This window comes from Salmo salar, chromosome 21, assembly GCF_965601325.2.
Source record: "Salmo salar chromosome 21, fSalSal1, whole genome shotgun sequence".
NCBI lineage: Eukaryota > Metazoa > Chordata > Actinopteri > Salmoniformes > Salmonidae > Salmo > Salmo salar.
In genome coordinates this window covers 26,085,227-26,099,904 of record NC_138311.1, presented here as the reverse complement: position 1 = coordinate 26,099,904, position 14,678 = coordinate 26,085,227, and the positions used below count along the sequence as shown (strand labels likewise).

The 14,678-nt window shown below is 44.8% G+C and overlaps 1 protein-coding gene across 2 annotated transcripts in view; it reads left to right on the top strand.

Annotated features, from left to right (window-relative positions):
* The window catches only part of LOC106582011 (interleukin-1 receptor accessory protein-like 1-B), a 308,398-nt gene that overhangs the window by 270,908 nt on the left and 22,812 nt on the right, over positions 1-14,678 (top strand). For both annotated transcript variants that reach the window (XM_014164644.3, XM_014164641.3), the window contains exon 7: positions 2,842-2,974. In XM_014164644.3, coding sequence (XP_014020119.3) covers positions 2,842-2,974 — 133 coding nt within the window. The remainder of the gene's footprint in view (positions 1-2,841; positions 2,975-14,678) is intronic.

The following is a 14,678-nucleotide window of genomic DNA, read 5'->3' as shown; positions in this document are numbered from 1 at the left end:
GTTGTATAGGTACAGTGTGTGCTGTGTGGTTGTATAGGTACAGTGTGTGCTGTGTGGTTGTATTGGTACAGTGTGTGCTGTGTGGTTGTATAGGTACAGTGTGTGCTGTGTGGTTGTATTGGTACAGTGTGTGCTGTGTGGTTGTATAGGTACAGTGTGTGCTGTGTGGTTGTATTGGTACAGTGTGTGCTGTGTGGTTGTATTGGTACAGTGTGTGCTGTGTGCCCTCTGCATTGTCCTGTACTCGGCACAAATACCATCCACCTAGTGGCTGGTGAACTTTGGAAATGTCAGACACTGCTCCTCACAGAAAGGGCTTGCGTTTCATTGTTGGGGATTTTGGATCCCAAACGTTCTTTGTACTCTGACCCATCGAACGATTTTGAAGTCACCAAGTGAACAGAACCAATGTATCTAGGCAGGACATTTTCTTTAGCCGTGACCCAAATGAATGAACGTGCTGCTAGCATGAGCGGTGTGTTATGAACAATATACTGGAGGAAACATACCGCACAGGACATAGAGTACATAGCCACAAGGCTCATCAGAGTCGAGGAAAACAGACACCACAGAAAACCAGGATTAACTGTTATTCGCCAGTAACGCCTATAGCCTTTTTATAATGCTGCATTAGTCTCCCACTCTCCCCTCCCTCTCTACCTCTTTCTTTCTTTCTCTCTCTCGCTCTACCCCTCCCTTTACCCTTCCCTCTCTATCCCTCATCGCCATCTCTCTCTCTCCCACCAAACACAGCAGTTTGCCCCGAGCCAGGCGCAACAGTGTCTCTATAGTGTCTCTCTTGGCATTCACTCAACCAACTTCATAAGGAATAATTTTCCAACAGTCTTGAAGGAGTTCCCATATATGCTGAGCACTTGTTGCCTGCTTTTCCTTCACTCTGCTGTCCAACTCATCCCAAACCATCTCAATTGGGTTTAGGTCAGGTGATTGTGGAGGCCAAGTCATATGATGCACCACTCCATCACTCTCCTTCTTGGTCAAATAGCCCTTACACAGCCTGGAGGTGTGTTGGGTCATTGTCCTGTTGAAAAACAAATGATAGTCCCACTAAGCACAAACCAGATGGGATAGTGTATCACTGCAGAATGCTGTGGTAGCCATGCTTGTTAAGTGTGCCTTGAATTCTAAATAAATCACTGACACTGTCACCAGCAAAGCGCCCCCACACCATCACACCTCCTCCTCCATGTTTTACGGTGGGAACCACACATGCGGAGATCATCCTTTCACCTACTCTGCGTCTCACAAAGACAATGCAGTTGGAACCAAAAATCTCAAATTTCGACTCAGACCAAAGGACAGATTTCCACCGGTCTAATGTCCACTCCTTGTGTTTCTTGGCCCAAGCAAGTCTCTTCTTATTATTTGTGTCCTTTAGTAGTGGTTTCTTTGCAGCAATTCGACCATGAAGGCCTGATTCACGCAGTCTCCTCTGAACAGTTGATGTTGAGATGCATCTGTTACTTGAACACTGTGAAGCATTTATTATCTACAATGTAGAAAATAGTAAAAAATAAAGAAAAACCCTGGAATGAGTATGTGTGTCCAAACTTTTGACTGGTACTGTACATACAGTGCATGTGTTGTTTACATGGAGACGTGGTGTCTCAGTCAGCCTAACCACTTGCTACTGCAGTAAGCCCTCAGAGAAACACACTACATGGAATGGAAATGCAGAGTGGGGGGAGAGAGGGAGGAGAGAGAGAGAGCTTCATGTATTGAATTAAAGGAGTAGCTCTGAGCTCTAAGCCCTGCAGTATGCACTGTGCCGTGTACAGTGTGCAGTCAGTGGTCTTCACAGGATAAGCATGGAGTTTCTCCTACTGTTTTCTATTATTTAAGATGCAGACGTATGTTTGTCATTTCTCTGTGTATGCAAACAGACATTCTACAGCATCAGAGACAACTGTTAATGTTTCATTGTTTGGAGATTGTTTGTTTCCTTTCTCCTTGTTGTCTAGAACAGTAAGCTGATTGGATGACGATGTGTTTGAACTCTTGGGCTCACATATGAACTCACAGGACCTGAAATAGAACCAACTAGAGAAGAATACTGACAATGAGTGTTTCTAATTCAGGTATCATTGACAGAAAACAGTTACTGTCAAACCCCAAACCCACTTTTCCTCTCCTCTCTCAGATGGTGGGATTGAGTGTTTGGAAGCTCTTCAGTGCCCCCTTGTGGTGTGTGGGACTGGTATTTATTGGACCAACACTGTCTCTCCTATTCATGTTAATATTTCCAAAACAGAGATGTGATGAAAAACATGGCCGAGATTTCATCAGAATGTCATTTGTTGGTTTCTATGTAAATGTTAGCGCCAAGAGTGGTGTCTCTGTGAGGGGGACTGTACCAACATGACTGTGAGTGAGAGTGTTTGTTAGGGGGCTCTTTGTACTATTTGTACATAGTGAAATGTCTAGATAAGGTCTTGGGTATCTAGTCTGTGCTGTGTTTCACACCTCAGGGGTTTGGTAACAGTGTTTGTGGAAGGGACTGAAAGCGTCAGACCTTTCCACCTGAACACCCTTTAGTAATGACATCACATCTGACGTACACTCTCCCCCTAGAGGCAACGTGTGTGTGTGTGTGTGTGCGTGTGTGTGTGTGTGTGTGTGCGTGCACACCTATGTATTGTCCTCATCCCAGTCCCAATACATGACCCGAAAGCAACAGAATGACCTAGTTAGCCGTCTCTCTACTGCTAACCAGTGTGCAATACTATTCCATATCTGCTATTTCTCTACGTACAGTAGTGTACCAATTTATGTGTTGAAGGACTGGGAAGAATAACGGTGTGTCATTTCCTGTCTCCACAGGAAGTGCCCTGAACCTGACGTGCAGAGCTTTCTTCGGCTACGCAGGGGACGCCAGTCCGCTAATCTACTGGATGAAGGGAGAGAAGTTCATCGAGGACCTGGATGAGGAGAGAATCGAAGAGAGCGAAATCAAGTAAGACACATGGTTGTTTTACTCACCGCCGTTCTAATGTAGTAACAATATGGCTTAATGTGTAATCATGTTGTTTTAAGTCAGATACGATTAGGATAACTGAGTACATTGTAAATATGGTCAGTGTGTAACATGAACCATGTATAACTACAGTAGCCTAATAAAAACACAGTACCCTGTTCCAATGGACATATTTACAGATACATCACACAGCAACATCCCAAAACACCATTTACCATTGGATACTATAGTAGACCAAACTATGATGTACTACTTTAACCCCAAAACCTTTGATGAGCTATTATTTAAACTGTCATGTCTAATCGTTACCCATTCCCTTTGTATGCGCAGACAGACAGGCAGACAAACCCAGTCTGTTGCTCCTACTGTCACTGCTCTTTCATCATCAGGCATCTCTAGCACACCAAAGACAAGTCTATCTAGTGTCTGTATGTCTGTACGTCTGTCTGGCTGTTTGCTCTAGTCTGGCCGTTCATACGGATCTGTTCCTTCATGCTCTCTGCTCTGTTTCACACTCAAACACTACTGAGTCCACTGAACACTACAGCTGTGTTCGAATACTCATACTAACTGCACTAACCATACTATTTGTGATGTAAATTGAGTATGTAGTATGCTTATTGGTCGTAGTATGGTTATAGTTAATATGCCAAAAGTTTCCGGATGTCGTACTAAATTTGCCAAAATACGAAGTATACAAGCAGTGGACACTCTTTCCGTGCGATTAGGACCCATAATGCAATTCTTCCGAAAATGGGCGTGGCTTCACATTGTTTGCAGATTTGAAGAAAACAACGGAAAATATGTCCGACGAGAGCGGATACAAATTCATTGCTTTAACTAATTATGACAAATGTTAAGAAAATGTTGAGCAATGTAAAAAAAGTAACGACTTTTCAAATAAGTAACATTACATGTTATGTTGGCTGATAATTTGTTAGCTACGCTATCCTTACAAACAGCGTAGCATTACAGCAGTATGAACCGGTATGTTAGCTAGTTACCTAACATTAGTTGGCTACTTATACATCAAACTTGCCAGACAGTATATAAAAGAAAAAGTGTAATTGAAATGTTGCCTGCAGCACACCAACGCTCTGGATAACATGAAAACAGCCTAACCAGCTCTGCTAGGGCATGTAAATGTGTCTGGAAATAGCTAGCAAGCTAGCCAACATTAGCCTGGGTGTTTGACTGCTGTTGTGAGGTCAGAACACTCGGATACAGTATTTTTTTTAAATTGAACCTTTATTTAACTAGGCAAGTCAGTTAATAACAAATTCTTATTTACAATCACAGCCTAGTTACCTGCCTTGTTCAGGGGCAGAACAACAGATTTTTACCATGTCAGCTCAAGGATTCAGTGTCACGACTTCAGCCGAAGTCGGTTCCTCTCCTTGTTCGGGCGGCACTCGGCGTCGCAGGTCTATTAGGCATCGCCGATCCACTTTTCATTTTCCATTTGTTTTTTCTTTGTTTCTACACACCTGTTTTTCATTCCCCTAATTATTGTTCATGTATTTAACCCTCTGTTTCCCCCATGGTGTTGTGCGGGATTGTTTTATGTCATGTTCGGTAAATGTTGGTGACTGGTTATTTCGACGGGTGCTGTTTCTTGCCCGTGCGCGTAAAAGTTGATGTTCGTGTGTTTATGTTTGGGAAAGTGTAGTGTTTTACCTTGCACCATTCATTATTCTGAGTAAAGTCACGTTGCTCCCAATTCTCTGCTCTCCTGCGCCTGACTGCATACACCAGCTACACCGACCATTATGACAGAATTCCGCACCGTTGAGGATATGGAGTCAGCAGGAGCAGACAACCCTGTATTAGGGGTCGAGGAGCGCGTCCAGCAGCACCATGTTACAACATCTCGGCACCGCCATGGATCGCGTCCTGCAGACGATGGATCGCTGGGAGAGAAGAGGAGTGCCTACAGTGCCTCCGCCTACACCAACAATGGCACTACAATGGCACCACTTCCGGGCAGTTTTCGACCACCCACCTGAGGGTAGAGCGGCGGGTGAACAGCTTTTTCACCTTAGGCAGGAGACGAGGAGCGCACAGGAGTTTGCATTGGACTGGCCACATCCGACGATACCCCCAGACAGGGCAAAACAGGCAGGATATAACCCCACCCACTTTGCCAAAGCACAGCCCCCACACCACTAGAGAGATATCTTCAACCACCAACTTACCATCCTGAGACAAGGCCGAGTATAGCCCACAAAGATCTCCGCCAAGGCACAACCCAAGGGGGGGGCGCCAACCCAGACAGGAAGATCACGTCAGTGACTCAACCCACTCAAGTGACGCACCCCTCCTAGGGACGGCATGGAAGAGCACCAGTAAGCCAGTGACTCAGCCTCTGTAATAGGGTTAGAGGCAGAGAATCCCAGTGGAGAGAGGGGAACCGGCCAGGCAGAGACAGCAAGGGTGGTTCGTTTCTCCAGTGCCTTTCCGTTCACCTTCACACTCCTGGGCCAGACTACACACAATCATAGGACCTACTGAAGAGATGAGTCTTCAATAAAGACTTAAAGGTTAAGACTGAGTCTGCGTCTCTCACATGGGTAGGCCGACCATTCCATAAAAATGGATCACTATAGGAGAAAGCCCTGCCTCCAGCTGTTTGCTTAGAAATTCTAGGGACAGTTAGGATGCCTGCGTCTTGTGACCGTAACATACTTGTAGGAATGTACAGCAGGACCAAATCGGAAAGATAGGTAGGAGAAAGCCCATGTAATGCTTTGTAGGTTATCAGGTAAACCTTGAAATCAGCCCTTGCCTTAACAGGAAGCCAGGCTAGCACTGGATTAATATGTTAACATTTTTTGGTTCTAGTCAAGATTCTAGCAGCCGTGTTTAGCACTAACTGAAGTTTATTTAGTGCTTTATCCGGGTAGCCAGAAAGTAGAGCATTGCAGTAGTCTAACCTAGAAGTGACAAAAGCATAGATATATTTTTCTGCATCATTTTTGGACAGAAAGTTTCTGATTTTTGCAATGTTACGTAGATGGAAAAAAGCTGTCCTTGAAACAGTCTTGATATGTTCGTCAAAAGAGAGATCAGGGTCCAGTGTAACGCCGAGGTCTTTCACAGTTTTATTTGAGACAACTGTACAACCATCAAGATTAATTGTCATATTCAACAGAAGATCTCTTTGTTTCTTGGGACCTAGAACAAGTATCTCTGTTTTGTCCGGGTTTGAAAGGGGAATGGGGGATTCGATATAGGCCGATAGTTTAAAAAAATATTTTCTGGGTCAAGGTTTGGCTTTTTTAAGAGAGGCTTTATTACTGCCACTTTTAGTGAGTTTGGTAGACATCCGGTGGATAGAGAACCGTTTATTATGTTCAACATTGGAGGGTCAAGCACAGGAAGCAGCTCTTTCAGTAGTTTAGTTGGAATAGGGTCCAGTATGCAGCTTGAAGGTTTAGAGGCCATGATTATTTTCATCATTGTGTCAAGAGATATAGTACTAAAACACTTGAGTGTCTCCCTTGATCCTAGGTCCTGGCAGAGTAGTGCAGACTCAGGACAACTGAGCTTTGGAGGAATACGCAGATTTAAATAGGAGTCCGTAATTTGCTTTCTAATGATCATGATCTTTTCCTCAAAGAAGTTCATGAATGTATCACTGCTGAAGTGAAAGCCATCCTCTCTTAGGCAATGCTGCTTTTTAGTTAGCTTTGCGACAGTATCAAAAATACATTTTGGATGATTTTTATTTTCCTCAATTAAGTTGGAAAAATAGGATGATCGAGCAGCAGTTAGGGCTCTTCGATACTGCACGGTACTGTCTTTCCAAGCTAGTTGGAAGACTTCCAGTTTGGTGTGTCGCCATTTCCATTCCAATTTCTGGAAGCTTGCTTCAGAGCTCGGGTATTTTCTGTATACCAGGGAGCTTATGACAAATGTTTTTCATGTTTAGGGGTGCGACTGCATCTAGGGTATTGCGCAAGGTTAAATTGAGTTCCTCAGTTAGGTGGTTAACTGATTTTTGTACTCTGACGTCCTTGGGTAGGTGGAGGGAGTATGGAAGGGCATCTTGGAATCTTTGTGTTGTCTGAAAATGTATAGCACGACTATTGATGATCCTTGGTTGGGGTCTGAGCAGATTATTTGTTGCGATTGCAAACGTAATAAAATGGTGGTCCGATAGTCCAGGATTATGAGGAAAAACATTAAGATTCACAACATTTATTCCACGGGACAAAACTAGGTCCAGAGTATGACTGTGGCAGTGAGTAGGTCCGGAGACATGATGGACAAAACCCACTGAGTCGATGATGGCTCCGAAAGCCTTTTGGAGTGGGTCTGTGGACTTTTCCATGTGAATATTAAAGTCACCAAGAATTAGAATATTATCTGCTATGACTACAAGGTCTGATAGGAATTCAAGGAACTCCGTGAGGAACACTGTATATGGCCCAGGAGGCCTGTAAACAGTAGCTATAAAAAGTGATTGAGTAGGCTGCATAGATTCAAATCAAATCAAAGTTTATTTGTCACGTGCGCTGACTACAACAGGTGTAGACCTTACAGAAATGCTTACTTACAGGCTCTAACCAATAGTGCAAAAAAGGTATTAGGTGAACAATGGGTAGGTAAAGAAATTAAACAACAGTAAAAAGACAGGCTATATACAGTAGCGAGGCTATAAAAGTAGCGAGGCTACATACAGACACCGGTTAGTCAGGCTGATTGAGGTAGTATGTACATGTAGATATGATTAAAGTGATTATGCATATATGATGAACAGAGAGTAGCAGTAGCATAAAAGAGGGGTTGGCGGGTGGTGGGTGGGACACAATGCAGATAGCCCGGTTAGCCAATGTGCGGGGGCACTGGTTGGTCGGGCCAATTGTGGTAGTATGTACATGAATGTATAGTTAACGTGACTATGCGTATATGATAGTCCGGGTAGCCATTTGATTACCTGTTCAGGAGTCTTATGGCTTGGGGGTAAAAACTGTTGAGAAGCCTTTTTGTCCTAGACTTGTCACTCCGGTACCGCTTGCCATGCGGTAGTAGAGAGAACAGTCTTTGACTGGGGTGGCTGGGCTCTTTGACAATTTTTAGGGCCTTCCTCTGACACCGCCTGGTTTAGAGGTCCTGGATGGCAGGCAGCTTAGCCCAAGTGATGTACCGGGCCGTTCGCACTACCCTCTGTAGTGCCTTGCAGTCAGAGGCCGAGCAATTGCCGTACCAGGCAGTGATGCAACCAGTCAGGATGCGCTCGATGTTGCAGCTGTAGAACCTTTTGAGGATCTCAGGACCCATGCCAAATCTTTTTAGTTTCCTGAGGGGGAATAGGCTTTGTCGTGCCCTCTTCACAACTGTCTTGGTGTGTTTGGACCATTCTAGTTTGTTGTTGATGTGGACACCAAGGAACTTGAAGCTCTCAACCTGCTCCACTACAGCCCCCGTCAATGAGAATGAGGGCGTGCTCGATCCTCCTTTTCCTGTAGTCCACAATAATCTCCTTAGTGTTTGTTACGTTGAGGGATAGGTTGTTATTCTGGCACCACCCGGCCAGGTCTCTGACTTCCTCCCTATAGACTGTCTCGTCGTTGTCGGTGATCAGGCCTACCACTGTTGTGTTGTCTGCAAACTCCAGTGTTGAGGATCAGTGTGGCAGATGTGTTGCTACCTACCCTCACCACCTGAGGGCGGCCCATCAGGAAGTCCAGGATCCAGTTGCAGAGGGAGGTGTTTAGTCCCAGGATCCTTGACTTAGTGATGACTAGATGCTCAAAAGACGAACATTTGCATAAATGTTAGCAACACCTCCGCCTTTGCGGGATGAGCGGGGGATATGTTCACTAGTGTAACCAGGAGTTGAGGCCTCATTTAACACAGTAAATTCATCAGGCTTTAGCCATGTTTCAGTCAGGCCAATCACATCAAGATTATGATCAGTGATTAGTTCATTGACTATAACTGCCTTGGAAGTGAGGGATCTAACATTAAGTAGCCCTATTTTGAGATGTGAGGTATCACAATCTCTTTCAATAATGGCAGGAATGGAGAAGGTCTTTATTCCAGTGAGATTCCTAAGGCGAACACCGCCATGTTTAGTTTTGCCCAACCTAGGGCGAGGTACAGACACGGTCTCATTGGGGATAGCTGAGCTGACTACAGTGACTGCGCTAGTGGCAGACTCCACTAAGCTGCCTGGCCTGCACCCTATCTCATTGTGGAGCTAGGGGAGTTAGAGCCCTGTCTATGTTCGTAGATAAGATGAGAGCACCCCTCCAGCTAGGATGGAGTCCGTCACTCCTCAACAGGCCAGGCTTGGTCCTGTTTGTGGGTGAGTCCCAGAAATAGGGCCAATTATCTACAAATTCTATCTTTTGGGAGGAGCAGAAAACAGTTTTCAACCAGCGATTGAGTTGTGAGACTCTGCTGTAGAGCTCATCACTCCCCCTAACTGGGAGGGGGCCAGAAACAATTAATCGATGCCGACACATCTTTCTAGCTGATTTACACGCTGAAGCTATGTTGCGCTTGGTGACCTCTGACTGTTTCATCCTAACATTGTTGGTGCCGACGTGGATAACAATATCCCTATACTCTCTACACTCGCCAGTTTTAGCTTTAGCCAGCACCATCTTCAGATTAGCCTTAACGTCGGTAGCCCTGCCCCCTGGTAAACAGTGTATGATCGCTGGATGATTCGTTTTAAGTCTAATACTGTGGTTAATGGAGTCGCCAATGACTAGGGTTTTCAATTTGTCAGAGCTGATGGTCGGAGGCTCGGCGTCTCAGACCCCGTAACGGGAGGAGTAGAGACCAGAGAAGGCACGGCCTCTGATTCCGACTCGCTGCTTAATTGGGAGAACCGGTCTAAAGTTTCTGTCGGCTGAATGAGCGACACCGGTTGAGCATTCCTCCAGCATTTCCCTCCAGAAGCCATGAGAAAGTTGTCCGGCTGCGGGGACTGTGCGAGGGGATTTATACTACTACTGTACTTACTGGTGGCACAGACGCTGTTTCATCCTTTCCTACACTGAAATTACCCTTGCCTAACGATTGCGTCTGAAGCTGGGCTTGCAGCACAGCTATCCTCGCCATAAGGCGATCGTTCTCCTGTATATTATGAATACAGCGACTGCAATTAGAAGGCATAATGTTAATGTTACTACTTAGCTTCGGCTGGTGGAGGTCCTGACGAACCACGTCTTGATAAAGCGTCCAGAGTGAAAAAGTTGAATTTAAAAAAAGTAGAGTGAGGGAAAAACTAAAAATATAAACATAATTAAAAAGTAAGAACCGTGAAGTTGTCAGGCAGCAAAGTTAGGTTAGCAATAAAATGTATTATATACTCATTAAGTATGTACAGTTGAAGTCGGAAGTTTACCTTAGCCAAAACTCAGTTTTTCACAATTCCTGACATCTAATCCTAGTAAAAATTCCCTGTCTTAGGTCAGTTAGGGTCACCACTTTATTTTAAGAATGTAAAATGTCACAATAATAGTAGAGAATGATTTATTTCAGCTTGTATTTCTTTCATCACGTTCCCAGTGGGTCAGAAGTTTACATACACTCAATTAGTATTTGGTAGCATTCCCTTTAAATTGTTTAACTTGGGTCAACTGTTTTGGGTAGCCTTCCCCAAGCTTCCCACAATAAGTTGGGTTAATTTTGGCCCATTCCTCCTGACAGAGCTGGTGTAACTGAGTCAGGTTTGTAGGCCTCCTTGCCCGCACACGCTTTTTCAGTTCTGCCCACAAACTTCCTATAGGATTGAGGTCAGGGCTTTGTGTCACGGCTGTCGAAGTGATTAGACCAAGGCGCAGCGGGTACGTGAATACTCATACTTAAATTGTATTATTTAAAGTGAGTAACGGAAAAAACAAGAAACAGAACGACAGCTAACAGATTTGCAGGCTAAACAAACAGCAGTGCAAATACAACTACCCACAATGAGACAGGTGAAAACAAGCTCCCTGAGTATGACTCTCAATCAGGAACAACGATGTACAGCTGTTCCTGATTGAGAGCCACACCAGGCCAACAAAGAAATACAAAACCTAGAAACCCAAAACAAGAACATACACCAAAAACCCCGGAACGCAATAAAACAAATACCCTCTGCCACGTCCTGACCAAACTACCATAACCAATAACCCCTATACTGGTCAGGACGTGACACTTTGTGATGGCCACTCCAATACCTTGACTTTGTTGTCCTTAAGCCTTTTTGAAGTATGCTTGGAGTCATTGTTCATTTGGAAGACCCATTTGCGGCCAAGTTTTAACTTCCTGACTGATGTCTTGACATGTTGCTTCAATATCCACATAATTCCCCTTCCTCATGATGCCATGTATTTTGTGAAGTGCACCAGTCCCTCCTGCAGCAAAGCACCCCCACAACATGATGCTGCCACCCCCGTGCTTCACAGTTGGGATGGTGTTCTTCAGCTTGCAAGCCTCCCCCTTTTTCCTCCAAACACAACGATGGGCATTATGGCCAAATAGTTCTATTTTTGTTTCATCAGACCAGAGGACATTTCTCCAAAAAGTATGATCTTTGTCCCCATGTGCAGTTGCAAACCGTAGTCTGGGTTTTTTATGCCGTTTTTGGAGCAGTGGCTTCTTCCTTGCTGAACGGCCTTTCAGGTTATGTCAATATAGGACTCGTTTTACTGTGGATATAGATACTTATGTACCTGTTTCCTCCAGCATCTTCACAAGGTCCTTTGCTGTTGTTCTGGGATTGATTTGTACTTTTCGCACCAAAATACGTTCATCTCTAGGAGACAGAACGTGTCTCCTTCCTGAGCGGTATGACGGCTGCATGGTCCCATGGTGTTTATACTTGTGTGCTATTGTTTGTACAGATGAACGTGGTACCTTCAGGCGTTTGGAAATTGCTCCCAAGGATGAACCAGACTTGTGGAGGTCTCCCATTTTTTTCTGAGGTCTTGGCTGATTTCTTTTGATTTTCCCATGATGTCAAGCAAAGTGGCACTGTGTTTGAAGGTAGGCCTTGAAATACATAGCCTGTGTCTCTCTCTCTCTCTATGCTATAACACACTTAAAACAAACCCGTGTCTCTCTCTCTCTATGCTATAACTCACTTAAAACAAGCCTGTCTCTCTCTGTTATAACACATTCAGATGGGTCTCTTCCTCTCCCTCTCTATCCGTCTTCCTCTACCCTCCAATAAATTCAAACGAGTCCACCTTATATACCCTCTCTCTCTCTTTGCTGTAGTAACACACTTAAAACAAGTCAATTTCCATGTTTCTTTCCTTCCCAGTAGTGTAACATATTTAAACAAGTCCATTGGCTGGTCTGTGTGCGTGTTTCCCATTAGGCGCTGAGCGCTGTGTGTGGAGAGACTGCAGCTCTGGGGAGACGGCCTTGTCAGATAGTTAACAACCACCATTTCTCACCGTGCCTCGCCCTGCTATCGCTACCCGCTGCCCTCACCTACCCTCTCCCTCACCGCACATAGCAGCATGCAAATGGATTAGGGGAGGGAGAAGAAGGGAGGGCTTGTGTGTTTGTTTTGTGAGTAGAGTCAGGTAAAGAGCTCAGTTTTTTAAGGTTAGTGATCACTCTCTTCCTCCATATCTCTCTCTCTAGGATCTTCTCTCTCATCATCTGAAGGTCTATATGTGTTTAACACTTTAGACCCCAATATAATTCTAGAATGCTGCTGTAAATTACTGAGAATTTTCAAGATAAAGCTAATTTTCTCACACATTTCAAACAAACAGACATAGCTCAAAAACAAAGAGGAAATTACAATTACAAATTACTTTTAAAGAGCACAACCTCTTCTTTAATATGACACCACATTCATGTCAATAGGAATAACATGAATGTTGTCTTCCATTGTTTAAAGACACTCACTTTCAAAAAAACGATTAACACTCAACACGACAAAAAACCCTTGAGTATTTAAATTGCAGTAAATTTGACTAAATTACTAAATTACTCAAAATGTACCCAGTATAGGGCTTTGGTCAAAGGCACTGCACCACAACTCGGCCCACACGCCCTAGTGCCACACTCTTGGTTCCTCTCTTCTTGCCACTGTAGCCATATCTCAAAGTGAATGCACAAGCTGCATTTTGAATGCCTTAAGGGACCAGCGCCTGTGGTTTCTGGGAGGAGGCCTTTGCAGGGTCGCCCACACAATATACACATTTATGATGGCAATGTTGAGCATCCTCCAAAACACATACTTCCACCATTTTCTGCCTGTGCGCCCAACATTGTAATAGCTCCTCAGTTAGTCAAGATGGTCAACCCTGCCCATTTTCTTATTGTAATCCATTTCAAGCTCTTGAACAGATTTACACTATATATACAAAGGTATGTGGACTCCCCTTCAAATTAGTGGATTTGGCTATTTGAGCCACACACATTGCTGAAAGGTGTATAAAATTGAGCAACCAGCCATGCAATCTCCATAGACAAACATTGGCAGTAGAATGGCCTTATTGAAGAGCTTAGTGACTTTCAACGTGGCACAGTCATAGAATAACACCTTTCCAACAAGTCAGTTCGTCAAATTTCTGCCCTACTAGAGCTGCCCCAGTCAACTGTAAGTGCTGTTATTGTGAAGTGGAAACGTCTAGGAGCAACAATGGCTCAGCCGCGAAGCGATAGGCCATACAAGCTCACAGAATGGGACCACCGAGTGCTGAGGCGCGTAGCACGTAAAAATTGTCTGTCCTCAGTTGCAACATTCACTACCGAGTTCCATACTGCCTCTGGAAGCAAAGTCAACATAAGAACTGTTCGTCAGGAGCTTCATCAAATGGGTTTCCATGGCCGAGCAGCTTCACACAAGCCTTAGATCGCCATGTGCTGGAGTGGTGTAAAGCCCGCAACCATTGGACTCTGAAGCAGTGGAAACGTTCTCTGGAGTGATGAATCACGCTTCACCATCTGGCAATCCAACTGATGAATCTGGGTTTGGCAGTTGCCAGGAGAATGCTACCTGCCCGAATGCCTGGTGCCAACTGTAAAGTTTGGTGTAGGAGAAATAATGGTCTGGGGCTGTTTTTCATGGTTTGGGCTAGGCCCCTTAGTAGTTCCAGTGAAGGGAAATCTTAATGCTACAGAATACAATGACATTCTAGACGATTCTGTGCTTCTAACTTTGGAACGCTGACTGCAAGCCAGGCCTAATCGCCCAACATCAGTGCCCCGACCTCACTAATGCTCTTGTGGCTGAATGGAAGCAAGTCCCCGCAGCAATGTTCCAACATCTAGTGGAACGCCTTCCCAGAAGATTGGAGGCTGTTATAGCAGCAAAGGAGGGACCAGCTCCATATTAATGCCCATGAATTTGGAATGAGATGTTCGACGAGCAGGTGTCCACATACTTTTGGTCATGTAGTGTAAGTTCCTACCACTTTTAAAAACAACTCCAAAATCCCTGCCACTGTCACTTTAGGCCCAGGCTGTGTGGTACACGCGTGAATGATGGGACTTGGGGCAGACACACGCCATGGAAACATAGGCTCCCCTCTCGGATGTGCTGTCCCTCTTCCCTCACTATTCTTTCTCCTCTCTCCCTTCCTCCTCCTGTCCCTCTGCTACCTTCTCTCCCTCTGCTTCCTACTCTTCCTCTGCTTCCTCTTCTCCTTCCTCCGCTTCCTTCTCCTATCCCTCCTCCTCCTCTCCATGTTCCTTCCCCACCACTCTCCTCTCCACT